A 19040-nucleotide genomic window follows, 5' to 3' on the forward strand; every position below is an offset into this window, starting at 1 on the left:
TCATCTGGAAGAATAAAAGATCAAGAATATCAAAGGAATTAATGAAAAAAAAAAGGAAAAAAGATGTGGCTTAGCAGAACTAGAAGTAAAACTATATTATAAAGCAGCAGTCATTGAAACCATTTGCTATGGGCTAAATATAGTGTTGAATCAATGAAATAAATTATATACACATGACACAATAATTAAGGCCTATAGTAATCTAGTATTTTATAAATCCCCAAACTCCAACTTCTGGAATAAGGACTCACTATTTGATAAAAATTGGAAAATAACGTGTTAAGGACTTGACATAGATCTACATCTATACTCCATGCCAAAATAAGTTCAAAATGGCTACATGATTTGGGCATAAAAGATGATACCATACACAAAATAGGAGAGCAAGGGATAATTTATCTATCAGATCTTTGAAGAAGGGAGGAATTTATGACCAAAGAAGAACTAGAAAACATTATGCAAGGAACAATGGTCAACTTTGATTACATTAAATTATTTTTTTTTTACCCAACCAAAAACCAACAGAACCAAGATTAAAAGGGCAACACAAAACTGGCAAAAAAAAAAAAAAAAAAAAAACCCAAAACCCAAAAACCTTAATATCCAGTGTTTCTGATAAAGGCCTCATTTTAAAGATTGTATAAAGAACTGTGTCAAATCTATAAGAATACAATTCATTTCCCAATTGATAAACGGTTAAATGTTATGAAAATATAATTTCCAGATGAAATTAAAGCCATCTATAGTCATATGAAAACATGCTCTAAATCACTATTGATTAGAGAAATGCAAATGAAATCAACTCTGTGATACCACTACATATCTCTTCAATTGGTTAAGATGACAGGAACAGATAATGGTAATTGTTGCAGGAAATGTGGGAAAACTGGAACACTAATGTATTGTTGATTGAATTGTGAAATGATCCAAATATTCTGAAGATTATTCTGGAAGTATACTCAAAGGGCTATCAAACTGTGCTTATTCTTTGACCCAGCACCACCACTACTGAATCTGTGTCCTAAGGAAATCATAAAGGAGGGAAATGGACTCACACATGCAAAATGTTTGTAGCAGCTCTTTCTTTTAGTAACAAAGAATTGGAAAATGAGTAGTAGCCCACCAGTTGGGGAATGATTGAATAAGTAGTGATATATGAAGATAATAGAATATTATTGTATATTAAAAATGATGAAAAAGATTTTTAAAAGGTCTGGAAAGATTTACACAAACTGGTGCTGAGTGAAACAAAAAGAACCCAGAATACACTGTATACAATGATAGTAAGACTATGTGATAGTCAACTATAAAATACTTGGTTCCTCTCAGTGATTGAGTAATTCAAAGAAATCCCAATAGACTCTGAACAGAAAATGCCATCTCTATCCACAAAAGGAGATATGGAGATTGAATGTGAATCAATACATTTTATGTTCACTTCTTTTTTCCTCTCTCATGTATTTTCCTTTTTGTTCTGATTTTTCTCTTCCAATATGATTTACAAAGCAAAGTGTATTAAAATAAACTAATTAATAAATCAACTAAATATCTATTTACATAAATAAAACATTCTCTTCCTTCATCAAATATGATTTTAACTCTCATGAAGAAAGCCATTTTCAAGAAGACTATGTTTTAAATGTAGAAATACAAAGTGACTGAACCTCAGCAGTTGTGCCTGTTAGAAAAGTATTTGTTTTCAGTATTTTATGCTTTGGTTAAATCTTTAAGAGGTATATTTGAAAGACCTATTCCAAATTGTTCTTCAGTAGATCATTTTAATAATTTCCTTTTTGTCAAATTATTGTAGGAAGAATACTTTTAACGTTGTCCAACATAGTGACATCAATGTGAAAGCTAGAATTTATGTAATATATTGTATAAATACTTTGACCTCAATGATGATTATGATGGCAGGAGTCCCTGAGTTCCTAACAAAGGGTTTGTAGTAAAATTTTTATTATAATAAAAAAACTAAGTGTAGGTAAAATTGTATTTAAAGTACATTATTTGTCTTATGCATGTTAATTATTAATTATAATAACATAAAGTAATATATTGACTGATAAGAAGACTGAACTAAGAAATCTTAGAATTATAAGCATCCTTGAAACTCATCTAGTCTAATCTGTAAATGAACAGTACTCTTTTTCTACCACATGTCTAACCAGTGGCCTGTCCATTGATTTTTGTATCCAGAATACTTCTTGTATCTCAGCATCCTTTTTCAATTATATCATCATTTTAGTTTGGTTCCTCATTATCTTTTTTTTTTTTACTTTTCTATTGTACTTGCCATTAATTAATGACCCAGACTTTATTTTCTCTCTTTCATCTTTCATATTGCTATAAATGTAGCCTTTCTAAAGCATAGTTCTCATTCTCAGACTTCGATGATGTTTACAAATGGTGTTTACAATGGTCTATCAAAGAAAATCCAAATTCTTTCATATGCCATTTAAGAGCCTCTATAATCTTGTTCCAATCTACATTTTGGGGGGCATATTTCATAGTATTGACAACAAATTTAGAAGTGGAAGAAAACTAGTTCATCTAAAACAACCTTTTCATTTTCTAGACTAAGTATAGATATTGACCTAGATCTGAGTTTAGTGAATCAATTCACTAAACTACATGGCTGTCTGCTTATATGTTTTCTGTTCTTTAGTCAAAATTGATGAGAAACCAATATGGTATAATGTGAAAAATATTGTCCTTAGAGTCAAAAAATTTGTGTTCAATATTCAGTTTTATACACTCGTTAACTGTATGACTTTGAACAAACTCTTTCTCTCATCTGGGTCCGAGTTTTCTTATCTCTTGGTCCACTGTTACCAGAGGTTTGTGTCTAAGCCAACAATGTGTGTTTCTGTGTCTATTCATGAATCTTATTTTATTCTCTTTGGTCTTCATGCATACCTTTCTCTGTGCCTAGAAGGTCGTGTCTCCAATCTAATTTATTGATATACATTTCTTCCTACATAGTTAGTACTGATCCCTTCAATTAGAAGTGATCCTTTCCCCCTTGAATTTCTTGAATTCCTTTTTATGATTACTTTTGTGGACTTAATATCAAAGTTATAGTTATTCTTATCATTCCTTTATTAGAATATAAGCTCTGCAATCAACGGGGCTGTCTTTTTCATCTTTGTATTTCTTAGTACATTGTTTTGTACATAATTAAAGCATATCAAAATTTAGTTTTAGAAAATTATAAGGAAAGTAAAAGAAACACATTAAAAACATAAATTTATGATTTTTATCACCAAAATAATTTGTTTTATTTTAAACAATGTTGTTTGGCTTTTTTCAAGTTTATTTCTTTACACTAATTTTACCTTTCCCTTTTTTATGCTCTCAAATACCATATCTAGGATGAAAGTGTATAAATATATAGGGCCAAAAGTCTTAGAATGCTTTGAATCCAATCCCTTAATTTTACAAATGAGGAAAATAAGGCACTCAAGGGTATTTAAAGTTGAATTTGAATAGAGGTCTTCTTGACTTCAAGTCTAGTTAGTGCCTTCTTTTCTCTACCAGACTGCTTCCCATGTACTTTCTTCCTGTGTTGTTTGTGGTGTAACTTACATGGTGATGTTTATTTGAAGTCATATTAAAGTCATGTTTTGTTCCCCATACCTAAATATGCTAAGGAAATTAGTGACTGACATTCAGAATATTTAGCATAGTATATTAACCTTATAAAACTAAAAATTTACAATTGGAAGAAAGAATATTGGTCTCATCCTTTTTATTCCATATGCATCTGCTGAGGTAAAATGTATCCTGGTATTAAATTTAACTCTTAAGGTTAATAATATTTTGCATTTCTTTAGAATAATACAAACACATCACAAATACATATTTATAAATGATTATTTTTTACAAAAAAATACCATGATGTATATCTAAAATTCTCCATTGCAAATTAAAAAGTGATTAATGAAATAGTTTACATTATAACAAATTGTTGTGGCCTCATGTGCATATAGTTTATAAGATTAGACAATGAAAACATAGAGTAACTTTTCTCTGTTCAGATTTCTTTTTTTCCCTTTTAGTTTGGTCAATAAATAGTCCTTACACAATTGTGAATCCAGTCCATGCTTTGGGACATGATGGACTTTCAGAAGGAATAAGTACACCATTGAACATTTGACCTCACCAATTCACTCAAGTGTTCTGTACTTCCTATTGCTTTTGATACAATTATAAGTGAATAATAGGATAGATGTTTTGCTTTTACCTTTGCTTCAATCTGCTTAGTATCTGGATTCTGAAACAAAAATTTGATTTTGCTTTTGCCGTCATCTGAAGAACCTTTAAGCTGAGAAAACTTGTACCTCCAAAGTACAGCCTGAAGGGGAAAACACACACACATACACACACAAAAAAAAGATACATGTCAATGAAATTAATATCAAGCTTTGGAGAAAACTAAAAAAAAAAATTCTTCTTTAAAAACATTATATAATATGAAAGGAAAATACGTCATTTTATCTTAATTTTAGAGTGACTCACATTTCATGGTAGCCAAAGCACATAAATATAAGAATTTATCATAATATCCTTGGGTTTCATGACCTTTCTAGCCATTGGACTGGGCATACCCCCAAATTTACAAATGACTTAAAACTACAATCACTCAGATACTAATGAATTCTTTTTAAAGAGATGAATATCACTTTAATAAGAGGTGTTGTTTAAAAATGCAAACACATTACTTACTGCTTTAGCATTCAATACTACTATGATCATTTTTCATTTGGTAATGTTGCAACTTCCTGACAAAGTTCTAAATGACAATCTTTATCACATGATAGATATGTTTTATAACAAATAAAAGGTAAGATTACATAGGAATGAAAAAAGATAACACAGCATTCTTGTGCAGTAGGAATCCAAAGAACAATGTTGCTGTCATTTCCTCATCAGCTTGTCAATTCTTTAATAGTGAGATCTCTAATTATAATTGATCTGTGAAGTGTCAAGTGGAATAAAGATACTGGAAAGTAAGTTGTGAATTTTTTTTAAATAACAAGGTCAGAGCAGAGAATATTTAAGTGACTAATCAGGGAAAATAACCCATTGAGGAATAATATTCCTTGTTCAGTCTCCTAATCACTGAATCCTCATACTTCAGCAGGGTTAGCTATAATACTTGATACTTCAGAATGACCACAGATAAAGTTCAAATAATAAATGCCTACAGATTAAACAGTTCAAATAATAAAAGCAATATACTTAGTGTCAATGATATGTTGGAAGCCAGAGACAAATGTAAGTATAGAAGTAAAATCATAGACATACTAATAAGTATATTACTTGATATTTCACTCCTCATTCATTCTTTCTGACTCCAGATCAGTCACTGATGTGGAGAATAACAAGAATGACTTCAGACCTCTCAGTTATAGCTACTTCATCTGACATTGGAGTATAGGGCTGGCTGAAGATGTAAAAACTAGCTAGATATAAAAAAAAAAATGAGAGCAAAGGGGACTAACAACATCATAAATCCTGACCAGTTATAGCCCACAGACAACTCCAGCTTTAAATAGAACATAAATAAATATTTTTCTTTACTTACTCATTTGAGTATTTCCTACAATGTCTTTAAAAAAAAAAGGTAGAGCCATATTCCATTCTAACTTCATGTAAGACCTGTAAAATGCTATTATTATCTTCATTTTACAGATGAGTAAACTGAGCTAAACAGATTAAGTGGTTTGCCTAAGGACAAAAGCTACTAAGTCTGAGATCAGAATTTAGCTTAAATTTTCTTGAATCCAAGTTTAAATCTCTATCCATTATGCCAACTAGATAGAAGGGAGCTATTGTGAAATCTCATGAGTGAATCTGAAGTTAGCAGGTTTTCTGAACAGGGCCAGTATTGGTTATCCCATAGTCAGGCCCCTAAAAACAGGTCCTAGCTGTGATCTATAAGAACAGAAATGAAGAATAGAAAAAACAAAAAACAAAACAAAACAAAACAAAAAAAAAAAAAAAAAAAACTAAAACATTGTAGGTCACTGTTTAGGGAGACAGTGTGGAGTTTGTACCTGAGAACAATGAGAATCACAGGAGAAAATACCATCTACTTGGCATCCAAGTAGCAACAAGAGGAAGACTGAAACAAATGTGCTCTCCAATATCTTGCTATATCCTCTTAGGGCCCCAGTAGGAGATAGAACCAACTCCTGATTTGTTATTGTGCAAAGAATAATAACAGAGACCTGAACCCATGATATAAAATCAGCAAACTAAGATGTAAGCTGGGGACAGAAGCAGTGAGTTCAAGCTAATGCCAACTACTCCATCAAAACTGGTAGAAATAGTGGGATTCAAATCCTAAAAGAGATAGTAGCCCAGAGTTCCAGTAAATATTAGATTGGCCATAACATAACATATCAAGACAAGAACTGAAGTTGAAAATATGAGTGATCAAAAGGCAGCAGATGTGGTGATAAATATTATTTGGTAAGAAAAACACGAGAGAAAGCAGAAGGAAAAAAAATAGCTGAAGAAAAGACAAGGTAAGCATGGCTTTATAAGTATTATCATGTAAAATTTTAATTATATCCTCCCCCAAAATAAACTAGACAAAGTTGAAAAGAAGAAAAGTATAAATAACAGATTTACAACTTCATTTATAATCCTGTTATAATAATGTTAAATGTTCATGTTTGTTGATATTTATGCAGTTTGTAATAAAAACAAACAAACAAACAAACCGTAACTTCAACAATTGAAAAAAAAGTAGAGCAGGTACAGACCTCATCCAGTAGAATTTCAGTTTATATCAATTTGCTTTAAGATGTGATTTATGGTAGGACACCATATTCTTTAAAATAAGTAGTTATTTTTAAGTACTACAATATCTTCCATGATATATTTTACTTAATTTCTCCAAAATCTCTATTTCTCTCCCTCTTCCTCCCTCCCTCTCTCTTTCTCTTCCTCTCTTTTTTTCTGTCTCTCTTTCTATTTCTGTCTCTACCCCTCTCTCTCTCCCTTTCTCCTCCCTCTTTCTCTCTATTTCTCTCTCAGTCTGTTTTTCTCTCTCTCCCAACTCCCTCTTTTATAATATATTGCAGCCTTTTATACATGCAATCTACATATCATATAGCTTTCCATTGTCCTCCTTCCATTGGTTAATCATTTTTTTTGAGACTAGTAGCAGTCCATAATTCACAATTATTCAATAATCTTTGTACAGTATTAATCTTAAAAACCACCATTCATTTCAAGAAGTTTTGGGACACTAAAAAGGATACTGAAGTTTCCTAAAGGTAAACAATCTATTTCACATCTCATGATCTGTTCTAGTTCCAACTTATTATTCAATTGCAATATCTAGCCAAGATGCACACATATATTCACACAATAGTGGATGAGCTTTTTAGGTTGCCCAGGAATTTAAAAAGGTACATGAGCAAAACAAAAAATGCACTTCTTACCTGGCAACATGTTGAGAATAAGGAATAACTCCTTTGGTATTGTTTCAGTTATAGAAGGAGTTAAGTGACACAATGTGAGGAAGACAAATCAAGTCTCAGATAATTACTTAAATTAATCTCAATCTGTCAGTTTTCTCATCTGTAAAATCTGTATAATAATAACACCTATCTCTCAGGTTCATTATGAGGGAAAATGAGATAATATTTGTAAAGTTATTTGTAAACCATAAAATATTACATAACTACTAGTTGTTATTGTTGTTGTTGCTAAAACATAGGAAGTCTTTCCTTTTTTAAAGGTAAATTAGATGGAGAGCTATTTTTTTATAGTAAAGTATTAGAAAACATGGTTTCAAATTCTTTTTTCAAATCTGAGTAAGTCACCTAACCTCTCATGCTTAGCCAACTGTAAGGTAAGGATGGTAAGGAGGGTAAATGGCTAAGGAGGAAATGAAAAGTTGAACTCTGTGACCTTTTAATGTACCTTTTAGCTCTGTATCTTTGACCCTATATCTTGGAGTGGTATAGACAAAATTCACAAATAATGGCTTACAATTAGTATGTTGGAAAGAATATCCACATTTTTTGAGTTCACAATTCCACTTGAGTAATTTAAAAATATTCAACAAAATTACTAAATCATTATCCCCCCCTAAGATTCTCTGAGAATTTAAATTCAACCAATTTCTCAAAAGTTCTAACAACTTTCAATTACATTCTGTAGTCACAAGGTACCCAAATTACTATGAAAGGTAATAGCAGAGCCAATTTACTCCAAGACAAGCAGATCTCCACATGCTTCTCTCTCTCTCTCTCTCTCTCTCTCTCTCTCTCTCTCTCTCTCTCTCTCTCTCTCTCTCTGTTTCTCTTTTTCCCTCTCTCAGAAATCATGAGGCATTTTTCATTTTTCATACTTGGTTACTCTATGGAATAAAGCTAGACAGGAAGGGGGATCACAAAAAAATCATCTTTCTACACATAAGAAACAACATTCCCATATTCAAAAGGAAGGATCAGTGCTGTATCATTTTAAAAAGAATAGAAAATGTATTATGTCTCAACCATAATAATTTGTCCTTATTTGTACTGTTTAAAACTCTATCTTGATGCGTTGGGTCTTTGAATGAGGGCATGCTGCTTGGCCTGGCTCTCAAAAGCACATTATATAACATATGGTCCATTAAGTACTCATTTAATAGTTATGAAAAATGTAATAGCTAGTATTAGGTAAAGTATGAATTGCTACCAACCGTGTTTTCTGAAGGTGAACAAAGCAATAATTTGATGGTTGGCCAATCTAGAGCTCTAAAGAAAGTATTAATTTTTTTTTCATTTTCTTTCCTCCCATTCTCAGTGGCAAGAAGAATAAATTGCTTGACATTTCAAAGAAAGTTTATCAGCTATTGATGGTATATAATTTTTAAAAACAGCAGAAAGCATTTATAAGTTATTATTACTAGTTTGTTGTTCAGTCTTTTCAGTCATGTCCAATTCTTCATGATCACCTTTGGAGTTCTCTTGACAAAGAAAGTGGAGTGATTTACCTTTTTCTTCTTTAGCTCATTTTACAAATGAGAAGACTGAGGCAAACAAATAATGTAGGAAGAGCCAGCATCACATGCGAATGTAAGCCTAATACAATGACTAGTTTATTATAGGTATTAAGTTGTTAATTGATTAATTCATCCTTGATAAAGTCCTGAATACAGAATCATATTGACCTGAATTTCAAGTTCATTCTTTGACACATTAAACTTGTTTATATGGAGCTAATGGACTTTATTGTATAGGGGAGTGATATGCTTAGACATTCTTTGTGAAAATCATTGTTAGGTGTGTATAAAGGAAAAACAGGAAAAGGGAGAGACTTGAGCTAGAGATGCCAATAAGACTATTTCATTATCCTCTGCAAAAAGATGTGAGGACTTGAAATAAGGCAATGAGTATGGAAGTAGTTAGAAGCAGCTCATTGAAAGAAACATTGTAGCTAGAAATGACATAATTAGGCAGTTTCAGAAGTTGAACATGAATAAGGAATAGAGAATAATTGATTATGAAACTGAGTGATTGGAAAAATGATGATGCCTTTTACAGAAATAGGGAAGGGGAATGATTTTGAGAGAAAACATAAAGCATTTGATATTCACCCTTTTTTGTAGAGTTATCCCTTCTACATTGTGACTTTCTCCATCACAATTTTGATATATATTTTGGTTGGCATAAAAATTAAGTGGGAATTTTAAGGAAATTAATTTTTTTTTTGAAATCTACAGATGACATGCAAAGGCCAGCATCATAAATGAATAAAAATATATGTATAGTATTGCATAATATCAACAAATTTTATCTTTTTGTACCATAATAATTCAAATTTCTTTTCTGGTATGAAAGGGAAGAACAAAAATTTTATGTGGATTTTCCAGGGGATTTTCCAGACCACTAGGTGGGTTGGTGGTGGTATGAGATGGGGTGGTGGTGGGAGGTGCTATGCCCCTAACTTCTGCAATGTGAAAGAAATCATTGTATAAAAAATCTATCCTAGTGAGCAGATAAAAAGTGTGATCACATGTCAGCTATGCTCAGTGGGATATCTTGTTTATGCGTTAATTGGATTAGATGGTTATTGAGATGTTGAAATGCTGGAATCATGGAAACTGTTTATTGTGTTTGATTTATAGTTTTGTGCTAAATCATTCCTATAAAGAATCCATGGAACTTGGCATATCATCTTAACATCACTATTTCTGAATTAAAGTCAATTCCCTCATTCTTTTTTTCAGAAGGCACATTTTTAAAGCTATAAAAGCTCACAGTGCTTTATAACTCTTTTCCAGACCTAAAGCTTAAATGAACTCTAAGGGAGGACTGCTGTAGAACACTAGGAAAACAAATATCTTAATGTATCTACATTCCTGACTATAAGCTCATCAGTTATATGATTGGCAATCTTTCAAAAAAGAATTATGCAAAAGCATGTTTTTTCCTAGAAGGAACCCAAACCACAATTTTTATTTTAATGAAAACTTCAATTAGCTGTTTTGAATATCAAATAGCAACAGATCTATTTGTTTATATCTATTTTTTAATAAAATTGTCCAAATTTTGTCATAGAATTTTGACAACATGAGGAATGAATCTAAGTGGAATAGTTTTAACTTAACATAAAAGAAAAAAGTCTAACTTAATTAAAATAGATATGTTCTATTGATGCTTTAAAAAATCTTTTACTTTAATTCAAGAAGCATTTCTTAAATGCTGACTATGTGCCAAGAGAGGTATCTCAATAAATACAGAACTAGTTTTAGAGTTAGGACATCTGGTTTAAGTTATAATTCTGACCCACTATCAGTGAGTCCCTGGGAACATCACTTCTCAGATTCTTAGCTATTATAGCATATCATAAAACTGTTAAAGTGTACAAGTGTTCAGGAAAGACTACCTCTTTAGGTACTAGGTGTTAGGGCTGTTGAGACCATTTTAGGGCTACTTTCCACCTTTTGTGTCTAACGAATCACCCAAATTTAGATTGAGAGTAAGTATTGGAATATAAATTACTGAACAGTTATTTACCTCCTGTAGCCTCCCAGAGGTTACGGTTATCTGTCATGCCTAACTCCCAGCCTTCAGAAAATCTCTGTCCACTGTCTTATACAGTGGTTCTTTACCAATCTTACCTCAATCAGAGGTCTTCAGAGATCTCTGGCACCGCCTCATCAAGTGGTGGTTCTAACCATCAGCAGAGTACCTGAGAACAGCTGCATGCAAGCTCAAGATCTTTATTCCACATGTTCACATCCGCACACTCCTGTACTCTTACTGACCTCCTGCTGACTCCTAGTGAATTCCCTTGAATTCCTAATGAACTTCACTTACCTCCTAGTCCCCACTACTTATACTGGGTCTATGAGGTCACATGTACAGCCAATTAGAGAAGGAGATGCGATCTCAATGAGACCAGAGCTTCTGCTCACATGACAATCCACTTTGTTCACAGATAACCACATCTGGGAACCTCAGGATTCAAGGTCTTTCTTTGTACTTCCTGATTGTACTGTGGGGGTTTCCTCTTTGGACTCTTATAATCTCCTTTGCTAATTTTTTCCCCCAATTTGGAATTGCTAATAACACTGAAAATACAGAGTCAGAATATCATTCACTGTCCTCCCAACACGAATCCCCCCCCCAAAAAAAAAAGTGCCGTACACATGCACAGCTTTTTATGTATATATTTCATTCTTACAAGGAAGATATTTTGTCCATATGTCAAAGCCAACATAGTGCACTACAATGTTCACTAGATCTAGACATGGGTTCCACTTTTGATAAGTCTTAGCCATTAGAATGACAGGGAAAGATAATGGGGAATGTTGGAGGGGATGTAGGAAAACAGGGACACTGCTACATTGTTGGTGGAATTGTGAACACATCCAGCCATTCTGGAGAGCAATTTGGAACTATGCTCAAAAAGTTATCAAGCTGTGCATACCCTTTGATCCAGCAGTGTTTCTACTGGGCTTATACCCCAAAGAGATACTAAAGAAAGGAAAGGGACCTGTATGTGCCAAAATGTTTGTGGCAGCCCTGTTTGTAGTGGCTAGAAGCTGGAAAATGAAAGGATGTCCATCAATTGGAGAATGGTTGAGTAAACTGTGGTATATGAACGTTATGGAATATTATTGTTCTGTAAGGAACGACCAGCAGGATGAATACAGAGAGGACTGGCGAGACTTACATGAACTGATGCTGAGTGAAATGAGCAGAACCAGGAGATCATTATATACCTCAACAATGATACTGTTTGAGGATGTATTCTGATGGAAGTGGACCTCTTCGATAAAGAGAGCCTTAATTGATCAAAGATGGACAGAAGCAGCTACACCCAGAGAAAGAACACTGGAAATGAATATAAACTGCTTGCATTTATGTTTTTCCTCTCGGGTTATTTATACCTTCTGAATCCAATTCTCCCTGTGCAACAAGAAAACTGTTTGGTTCTGCACACATATATTGTATCTAGGATATACTGCAACCCATTCAACATGTAAAGGACTCTTGCCATCTCGGGGAAGGGTGGAGGGAGGGAGGGGTAAAATCAGAACAGAAATGAATGCAAGGGATAATGCTGTAAAAATTACCCTGGCATGCATTCTATCAATAAAAAATTATTAAAAAAAAAAAAAAAAAAGATAAGTCTTAGCCATATAATAGAGAAGTCATTTAAAAGTACCTGGATCTAAGTTTTGTTGCCTATAAAATGATGAGTTTGGACTTCATAACTAGTCTTGGAGCTTCTTTCTAGATCTAGATGTAAGAACTATGAATACGTGCACAAGGTGCATAAAACATCTGTAAGGTATCACCTTACACATATCTGATTTTCTAACAAGAAATAAAAGGAAAATTTCAAATGCTGAAAAATATGTGGAAAAAGAGGTTCAGATCTGTGAACTGATCCAATTATTCTGCAGAATCTGGAACTACAACCAAAGGACAAAAAAACAAAAAACAAAAAACAAAAAAACAAAAAACACCTGCTCAGGACTTGTAGGGGTGTAGCCAAGATGGAATGGAGCCAGGAAGCTGCTCAAGCTCTCAGTTTCAATTAAAAAAAAAAAAAAAAACATGAAACCAAACCTCTGAACAGAGAATCATTAAATGAAACCACTCCCCAGCTCAAGAAAGACTGGAAAAACTTCAAAAAAGATCATTCTCACTGGGGTGAAAAAGGTGTTCAGCCCAGCTCAGACAGACTCTGGGAAAGCTGTGAAAGGGTCTTAAAAATCAACAACTAATATCCTCAGTGATGGCTCAGGAGAGGAGCAAATGGGGAGGGGGGGCAGCTTCCAATCCCAGTTTAGAAGGCAAACTCCAGAAAACCAGGCTGTTTCCTGAAAAGAGCAGGCAAAGCTACCCCCTGAAAACACAAGGGGCCTCTTTGCTTAAATCAAAGATTTAGAGCTACACAGGAAGCTCATCTCCTTTACTATAGGAGCAGAGTTCAACTATAAAAGTAAATGAGAAAATGCTAAAAGAAAAAGAAAATGAGCAAAAAAACCCAGAAAAGAACCTTGACCACAGAAAGCTACTGTGGTGAAAAGATAGACAACATAGACAAGGACAAAATGTCCACAGAGGGAAGAGTGATATAAATTGGTCTCAAGCCCAAAGAGGTTTTTGAAAGTGCTCATAAAAGAAATTAAAAGTCAAAATAAGAAAGGTAAAAGGAAAATAATAAAGAAAATGAGAGGCATTCATGAGAGAGTCAACAGCTTGGAAAAGGAAGGAAAAAATCACCTGAAGAAAACAACTCCTTCAAAAGTAGAATTAACCAAAAGGAAAAAGAAACACAAAAGGTAACTGACAAAAATCATACTTTAAAATATAGAGCAGGGCAAATGAAGCTAATGACTCTGTTACAGCAATAATCAGTCAAACAAACTAAAATGAATGAAAAAAATTGAAGAAAATGTGAAATATCTCATTGGAAAAACAGCTGACCTGGAAAATAGATCTAGAAGTGACAATTTAAAAATTATTGGCCTACCTGTAGACCATGACCCAAAAAAGAGCCTGGATAGAGTTCTTCAGAGATCATTAAGGAAATTGCCCCAATATTCTAGAAACAGAGGGGGAAATATTCATTGAAAGAATCTATTGGTCACTTTCAGCAAAAGATCCCACAAGGAAAACTCCAAGGAACATTAATGCAAAACTTCAGGACTGCAATATCAAGGAAAACATGTTACAAGCTGTCAGACAAAAACAATTTGAATATCAAGGAGGAACAGTCATGATTACACAGCATCTGAAAGCTTCTATAATAAAGGGCTTGGAATCCCATATTTTGGAAGGCAAAAGAACTAGGTTTGCATCCAAAATCTAACTATTCAGAAAGACTCAGCATCTTCTTTTCAGGGAAAGGAATGGATCTTCAATGAAGTAAGAGACTTTCTATTGGAAAAAAAAAAACAAAAAACTAAACTAAACAGAAAATTTAATCTATAAACACATCACTCACAAGAAACATAGAAAGGTAAATGCAATATATGTGTGTGTATATATTGACTGAGAATGGTCTCTGATTGAATAACATCAAAGAAAAATATATTATGGGATGGGAAAAGGTCTGTACTGGAAAAAGAGGAAAGGGAAGGTGTAATGGAACAATTAGTTTACATGAAGAGCCACAAAAGACCTATTACAATCCAGAGAAAGAAGAGAGGAAGATGATCATTGTCTGAATCTTGATCTCATTAGGTTTGGCTCTAAGAGGAAATAACTTTATCATTCATTTGGGAATAAAAATGTATTTTACCCTATACAGGAGTAAGTGGAGAAAGAGGAAATAAAAAGAAAGGGAAGATAGAAGAAAGGGAAGAAATGGTAGGGGAAAAGGTAAGAGAAGGGGGAAAAGGGTGATGCAAGAGAAGGTAGTGGGTGGAGGGGTTAAAACCAGATACTAAGAGAAGGAGGAGAGTTGAAAAGGAGATAAGGTAATCAGTGTGGTGGGTAAAAATCATCTAAGGACAGGGTGGAAATAGAGAACAAAAATATATCCAATGGAGAACATTGGATGGAGGGAAGCATGGAGCTAGTAATCACAACTGTGAATGGAAATGTAGCAGAGTGGATTAAAAAACAAAAATGTGTTTTTTCAAAAAACACATTGGACAGAGAGAGACACATACAGAGTAAAGGTAAGAGGCTGAAACAGAATTACTATGCTTCAGTTGAAGTAAAAAAAAAAAAGCAAGGATAGCAACTCTGATCTCAGATAAAGCAAAAGTAAATGCAGATCTAATTAAGATAGATAAAGAAGGAAAGTAAATTTTGATAAAGGATACTATAAACAATGAAGAAGTAAGGATACTAAACATATATATATATATATACCAGATGGTAGAAAAGCTAAAGTCTTAGAGAAGATTTTAAGCCAGCTACAGGAAGAAATAGATAGCAAAACTATAATATAGGGGACTTCAACCTTCCCTTCTCAGAATCAGACAAATCTAACCACAAAAGATACAAGAAGACTTCCGGTTAAGATGGTGGAGAGGAGGCACACAGTTGTGTAAGCTCCACGCTTTCTCTCACTATCCATGTCATTACAAGCCTCTGAATTAATGCTTGACTGAAAAAAAAAAAAAAAAAAAAAAACCACAAATAGTTACCAAGAGAAGCCATCCTTGAGATTCGCCAAGAAAGGTCTGTCATTACTGGAGGGCTGGGATGGTTTTAGATCGGGGCGCAGTCGGCGGGCAGCGGCAGTGAGAGCACGGGAGCAGACTGGAGAGGGGGTGGGGAGTGATCGCAGCCGTCTCTGTGGGGAGAGCTTCGCTACAGGTTTGGATACTTTGCCCTGGCAGCAAGTCAGCAGCCCAGCAGAGAAGCTAAAAACACCGGGGCTGAAGAATACGACCCCAAACAGCTGGAGTCTCTCGGGACCTGGCCACCCCACCCCGCACCCCCCAGTGACTCAGCATGCTCTGGGATCTCAGAGCGCAGGCGCAGCACAGTCCTGCTAGTGCCTCATTGCTGCCCCCAGCTGTCTGGAGAGGAAGCTCGGTAACACACCCAGCCCCTCCCCCAAAGAAAGACTCCAGTTTTTTCTTTTTTTCTTTGCAGTCTGTCTTTGATTATTAGACAGAATGAGCAAGAAACTGAAGAGGACTTTAACCCTTGACAGCTTCTATACAGATAGAGAGCAGACTCTAAATCCTGAGGAGACTAAAAACATACTGTCTCCAGGTGAATCCCCAAAGGAGGAGATCATATGTTCCTCAGCACAGATGAACCTCATAGAAGGAATTAAAAAGGCTCTCACAAGGGAGGTAGAAGAAAAATGGGAAAAGCAGAGTGAGGCTTGGCAAAAGAACCTGGAGAAGTCAGTTAAAGAGAGAGTGGATAAAGAAATAAAATCCTTGAAAAATAGGATTGGTGAACTGGAAACAGAAAATAGCTCTCTAAAAAACAAAATTGGTGAAATGGAAAAAAAATTCCACAGAACAAAAGAACTCAATGGGACAATTAGAAAAAGATTTTAAAAAAGTGAGTGAAGAAAATACTTCACTGAAAATCAGAATTGAACAATTGGACTTGAATGACTCGAGGAGACAAGAAGAATCAGTCAAGCAAATCCAAAAAAATCAAACAATTGAGAAAAATGTGAAATACCTTCTGGGGAAGACAACAGACCTGGAAAATAGATCCAGCAGAGACAATCTGAGAATCATTGGACTCCCAGAAAAACATGATGAAAAAAAGAGCCTGGACACTATTTTCCAGGAAATTATCAAAGAGAACTGCCCAGAAGTCATAGGAACAGAGGAAAAAATAAACATTGAAAGGATTCATCGATCACCCACTGAAAGGGATCCTAAAATCAAAACACCAAGGAATATAGTGGCCAAATGCCAGAACCCTCAGATGAAGGAAAAAATATTGCAAGCGGCTAGAAAAATCCAATTCAAGTATCAAGGAGCCACAATAAGGATCACCCAGGATCTGGCAGCATCCACATTAAAGGATCGAAGGGCCTGGAATACGATATTCCGAAAGGCTAAGGAACTTGGTATGCAACCAAAAATAACTTACCCAGCAAGAATGAGCATCTTTTTTCAAGGGAAGAAGATGGACATTCAATAAAATAAGTGAATTTCACCTATTTTTGGTGAAAAAGCCAGAACTTAACAAAAAGTTTGATCTACAAATATAGAACTCAAGAGAAATCTAAAAAGGTAAAGATTAATCTTGGGAACTATATTTCGACTATATAGATGTATAAAGAATACATGTATACCTTGTTCTAGAAACTGATGTGGAAAGGACATTGTACCAGAAAAAGGGTAAAGTGGGGGTACTACATCTCATGAAGAGGCAAAGGAAACCTATTATATCTGAGAGAAAGAATGGAGAGGGAAGAATATAGTGGGTATCTTACTGCCTTCAGAATTGGCTTTAAGTGAAAAATCTTAAGACATATTCAATCTATGGTGAAACTTCTCCCACCTCATTGAAAAGTGAGAAGGGAAAAGTGAAAAGGGAAGGAATAAGCTAAGCGGAAGGGAATACAGAAACTGGGAGGGAAAGGGGTAAGATAGGGGGAGGAACTCTAAGGTGGGGGGAGGGATACTAAAAAGGGAGGGCTGTGAGAAGCAAGTGGTGCTCACAAGCTTAATACTGGGAAGGGGGGAAAGGGGAAAGAAGGGAGAAAAGCATAAACCGGGGTTAACAAGATGGCAAGTAATATAGAATTGGTCATTCTAACCATAAATGTGAACGGGGTAAACTCCCCCATAAAGAGGAAGCAGTTAGCAGAATGAATTAAAAGCCAGAATCCTACAATATATTGTTTACAGGAAACACACCTGAAGTGGGGAGATACATGCAAGTTAAAGGTAAAAGGTTGGAGCAAAATCTACTATGCTTCAGGTGAAGTCAAAAAAGCAGGGGTAGCCATCCTGATCTCAGATCAAGCTAAAGCAAAAATTGATCTAATTAAAAGAGATAAGGAAGGGCACTATATCTTGCTAAAGGGTAGCATGGATAATGAAGCACTATCTATATTAAACATATATGCACCAAGTGGGGTAGCATCTAAATTCTTAAAAGAGAAATTAAGAGAGCTGCAAGAAAAAATAGACAGTAAAACTATAATAGTGGGAGATCTTAACCTTGCACTCTCAGAATTAGATAAATCAAACCACAAAATAAATAAGAAAGAAGTCAAAGAGGTAAATAGAATACCAGAAAAGTTAGATATGATAGATCTCTGGAGAAAATGTAATGGGGACAGAAAGGAGTACACTTTCTTTTCAGCAGTTCATGGAACCTATTCAAAAATTGATCATATATTAGGACATAAAAACCTCAAACTCAAATGCAGTTAGGCAGAAATACTAAACGCATCCTTTTCAGACCACGATGCAATGAAAATTACATTCAACAAAAAGCCAGGGGGGAGTAGACCAAAAAATAATTGGAAACTAAATAATCTCATACTAAAGAATGATTGGGTGAAACAGCAAATCATAGACATAATTAATAACTTCACTCAAGAAAACGATAATAATGAGACATCATACCAAAATGTATGGGATGCAGCCAAAGCGGTAATAAGGGGAAATTTCATATCTCTAGAGGCCTATTTGTATAAAATAGAGAAAGAGAAGGTCAATGAATTGGGCTTGCAACTAAAAATGCTAGAAAAGGAACAAATTAAAAACCCCCAGTCAAACACTAAACTTGAAATTCTAAAAATAAAAGGAGAGATCAATAAAACTGAAAGTAAAAAAAAAAAACTATTGAATTAATTAATAAAACTAAGAGTTGGTTCTATGAAAAAACCAACAAAATAGACAAACCCTTAGTAAATCTGATTAAAAAAAGGAAAGAGGAAAATCAAATTGTTAGTCTTAAAAATGAAAAGGGAGAACTCACCACTAATGAAGAGGAAATTAGAGCAATAATTAGGAGTTACTTTGCCCAACTTTATGCCAATAACTTCGACAACTTAAATGAGATAGAAAAATACCTCCAAAAATATAGCTTGCCCAAACTAACAGAGGAAGAAGTAAATAT

General features: G+C 34.2%; 1 protein-coding gene across 1 annotated transcript in view; it reads right to left on the reverse strand.

The window, feature by feature from the left end:
• Nucleotides 1–19040, reverse strand: part of SNTG1 (syntrophin gamma 1) — a 587999-nt gene that overhangs the window by 52372 nt on the left and 516587 nt on the right. The window contains exon 16 of the mRNA XM_051973745.1: nt 4247–4357. Within this exon, the coding sequence (XP_051829705.1) occupies nt 4247–4357 (111 nt within the window). The remainder of the gene's footprint in view (nt 1–4246; nt 4358–19040) is intronic.

This window comes from Antechinus flavipes, chromosome 1 (assembly GCF_016432865.1).
Source record: "Antechinus flavipes isolate AdamAnt ecotype Samford, QLD, Australia chromosome 1, AdamAnt_v2, whole genome shotgun sequence".
Lineage (NCBI taxonomy): Eukaryota > Metazoa > Chordata > Mammalia > Dasyuromorphia > Dasyuridae > Antechinus > Antechinus flavipes.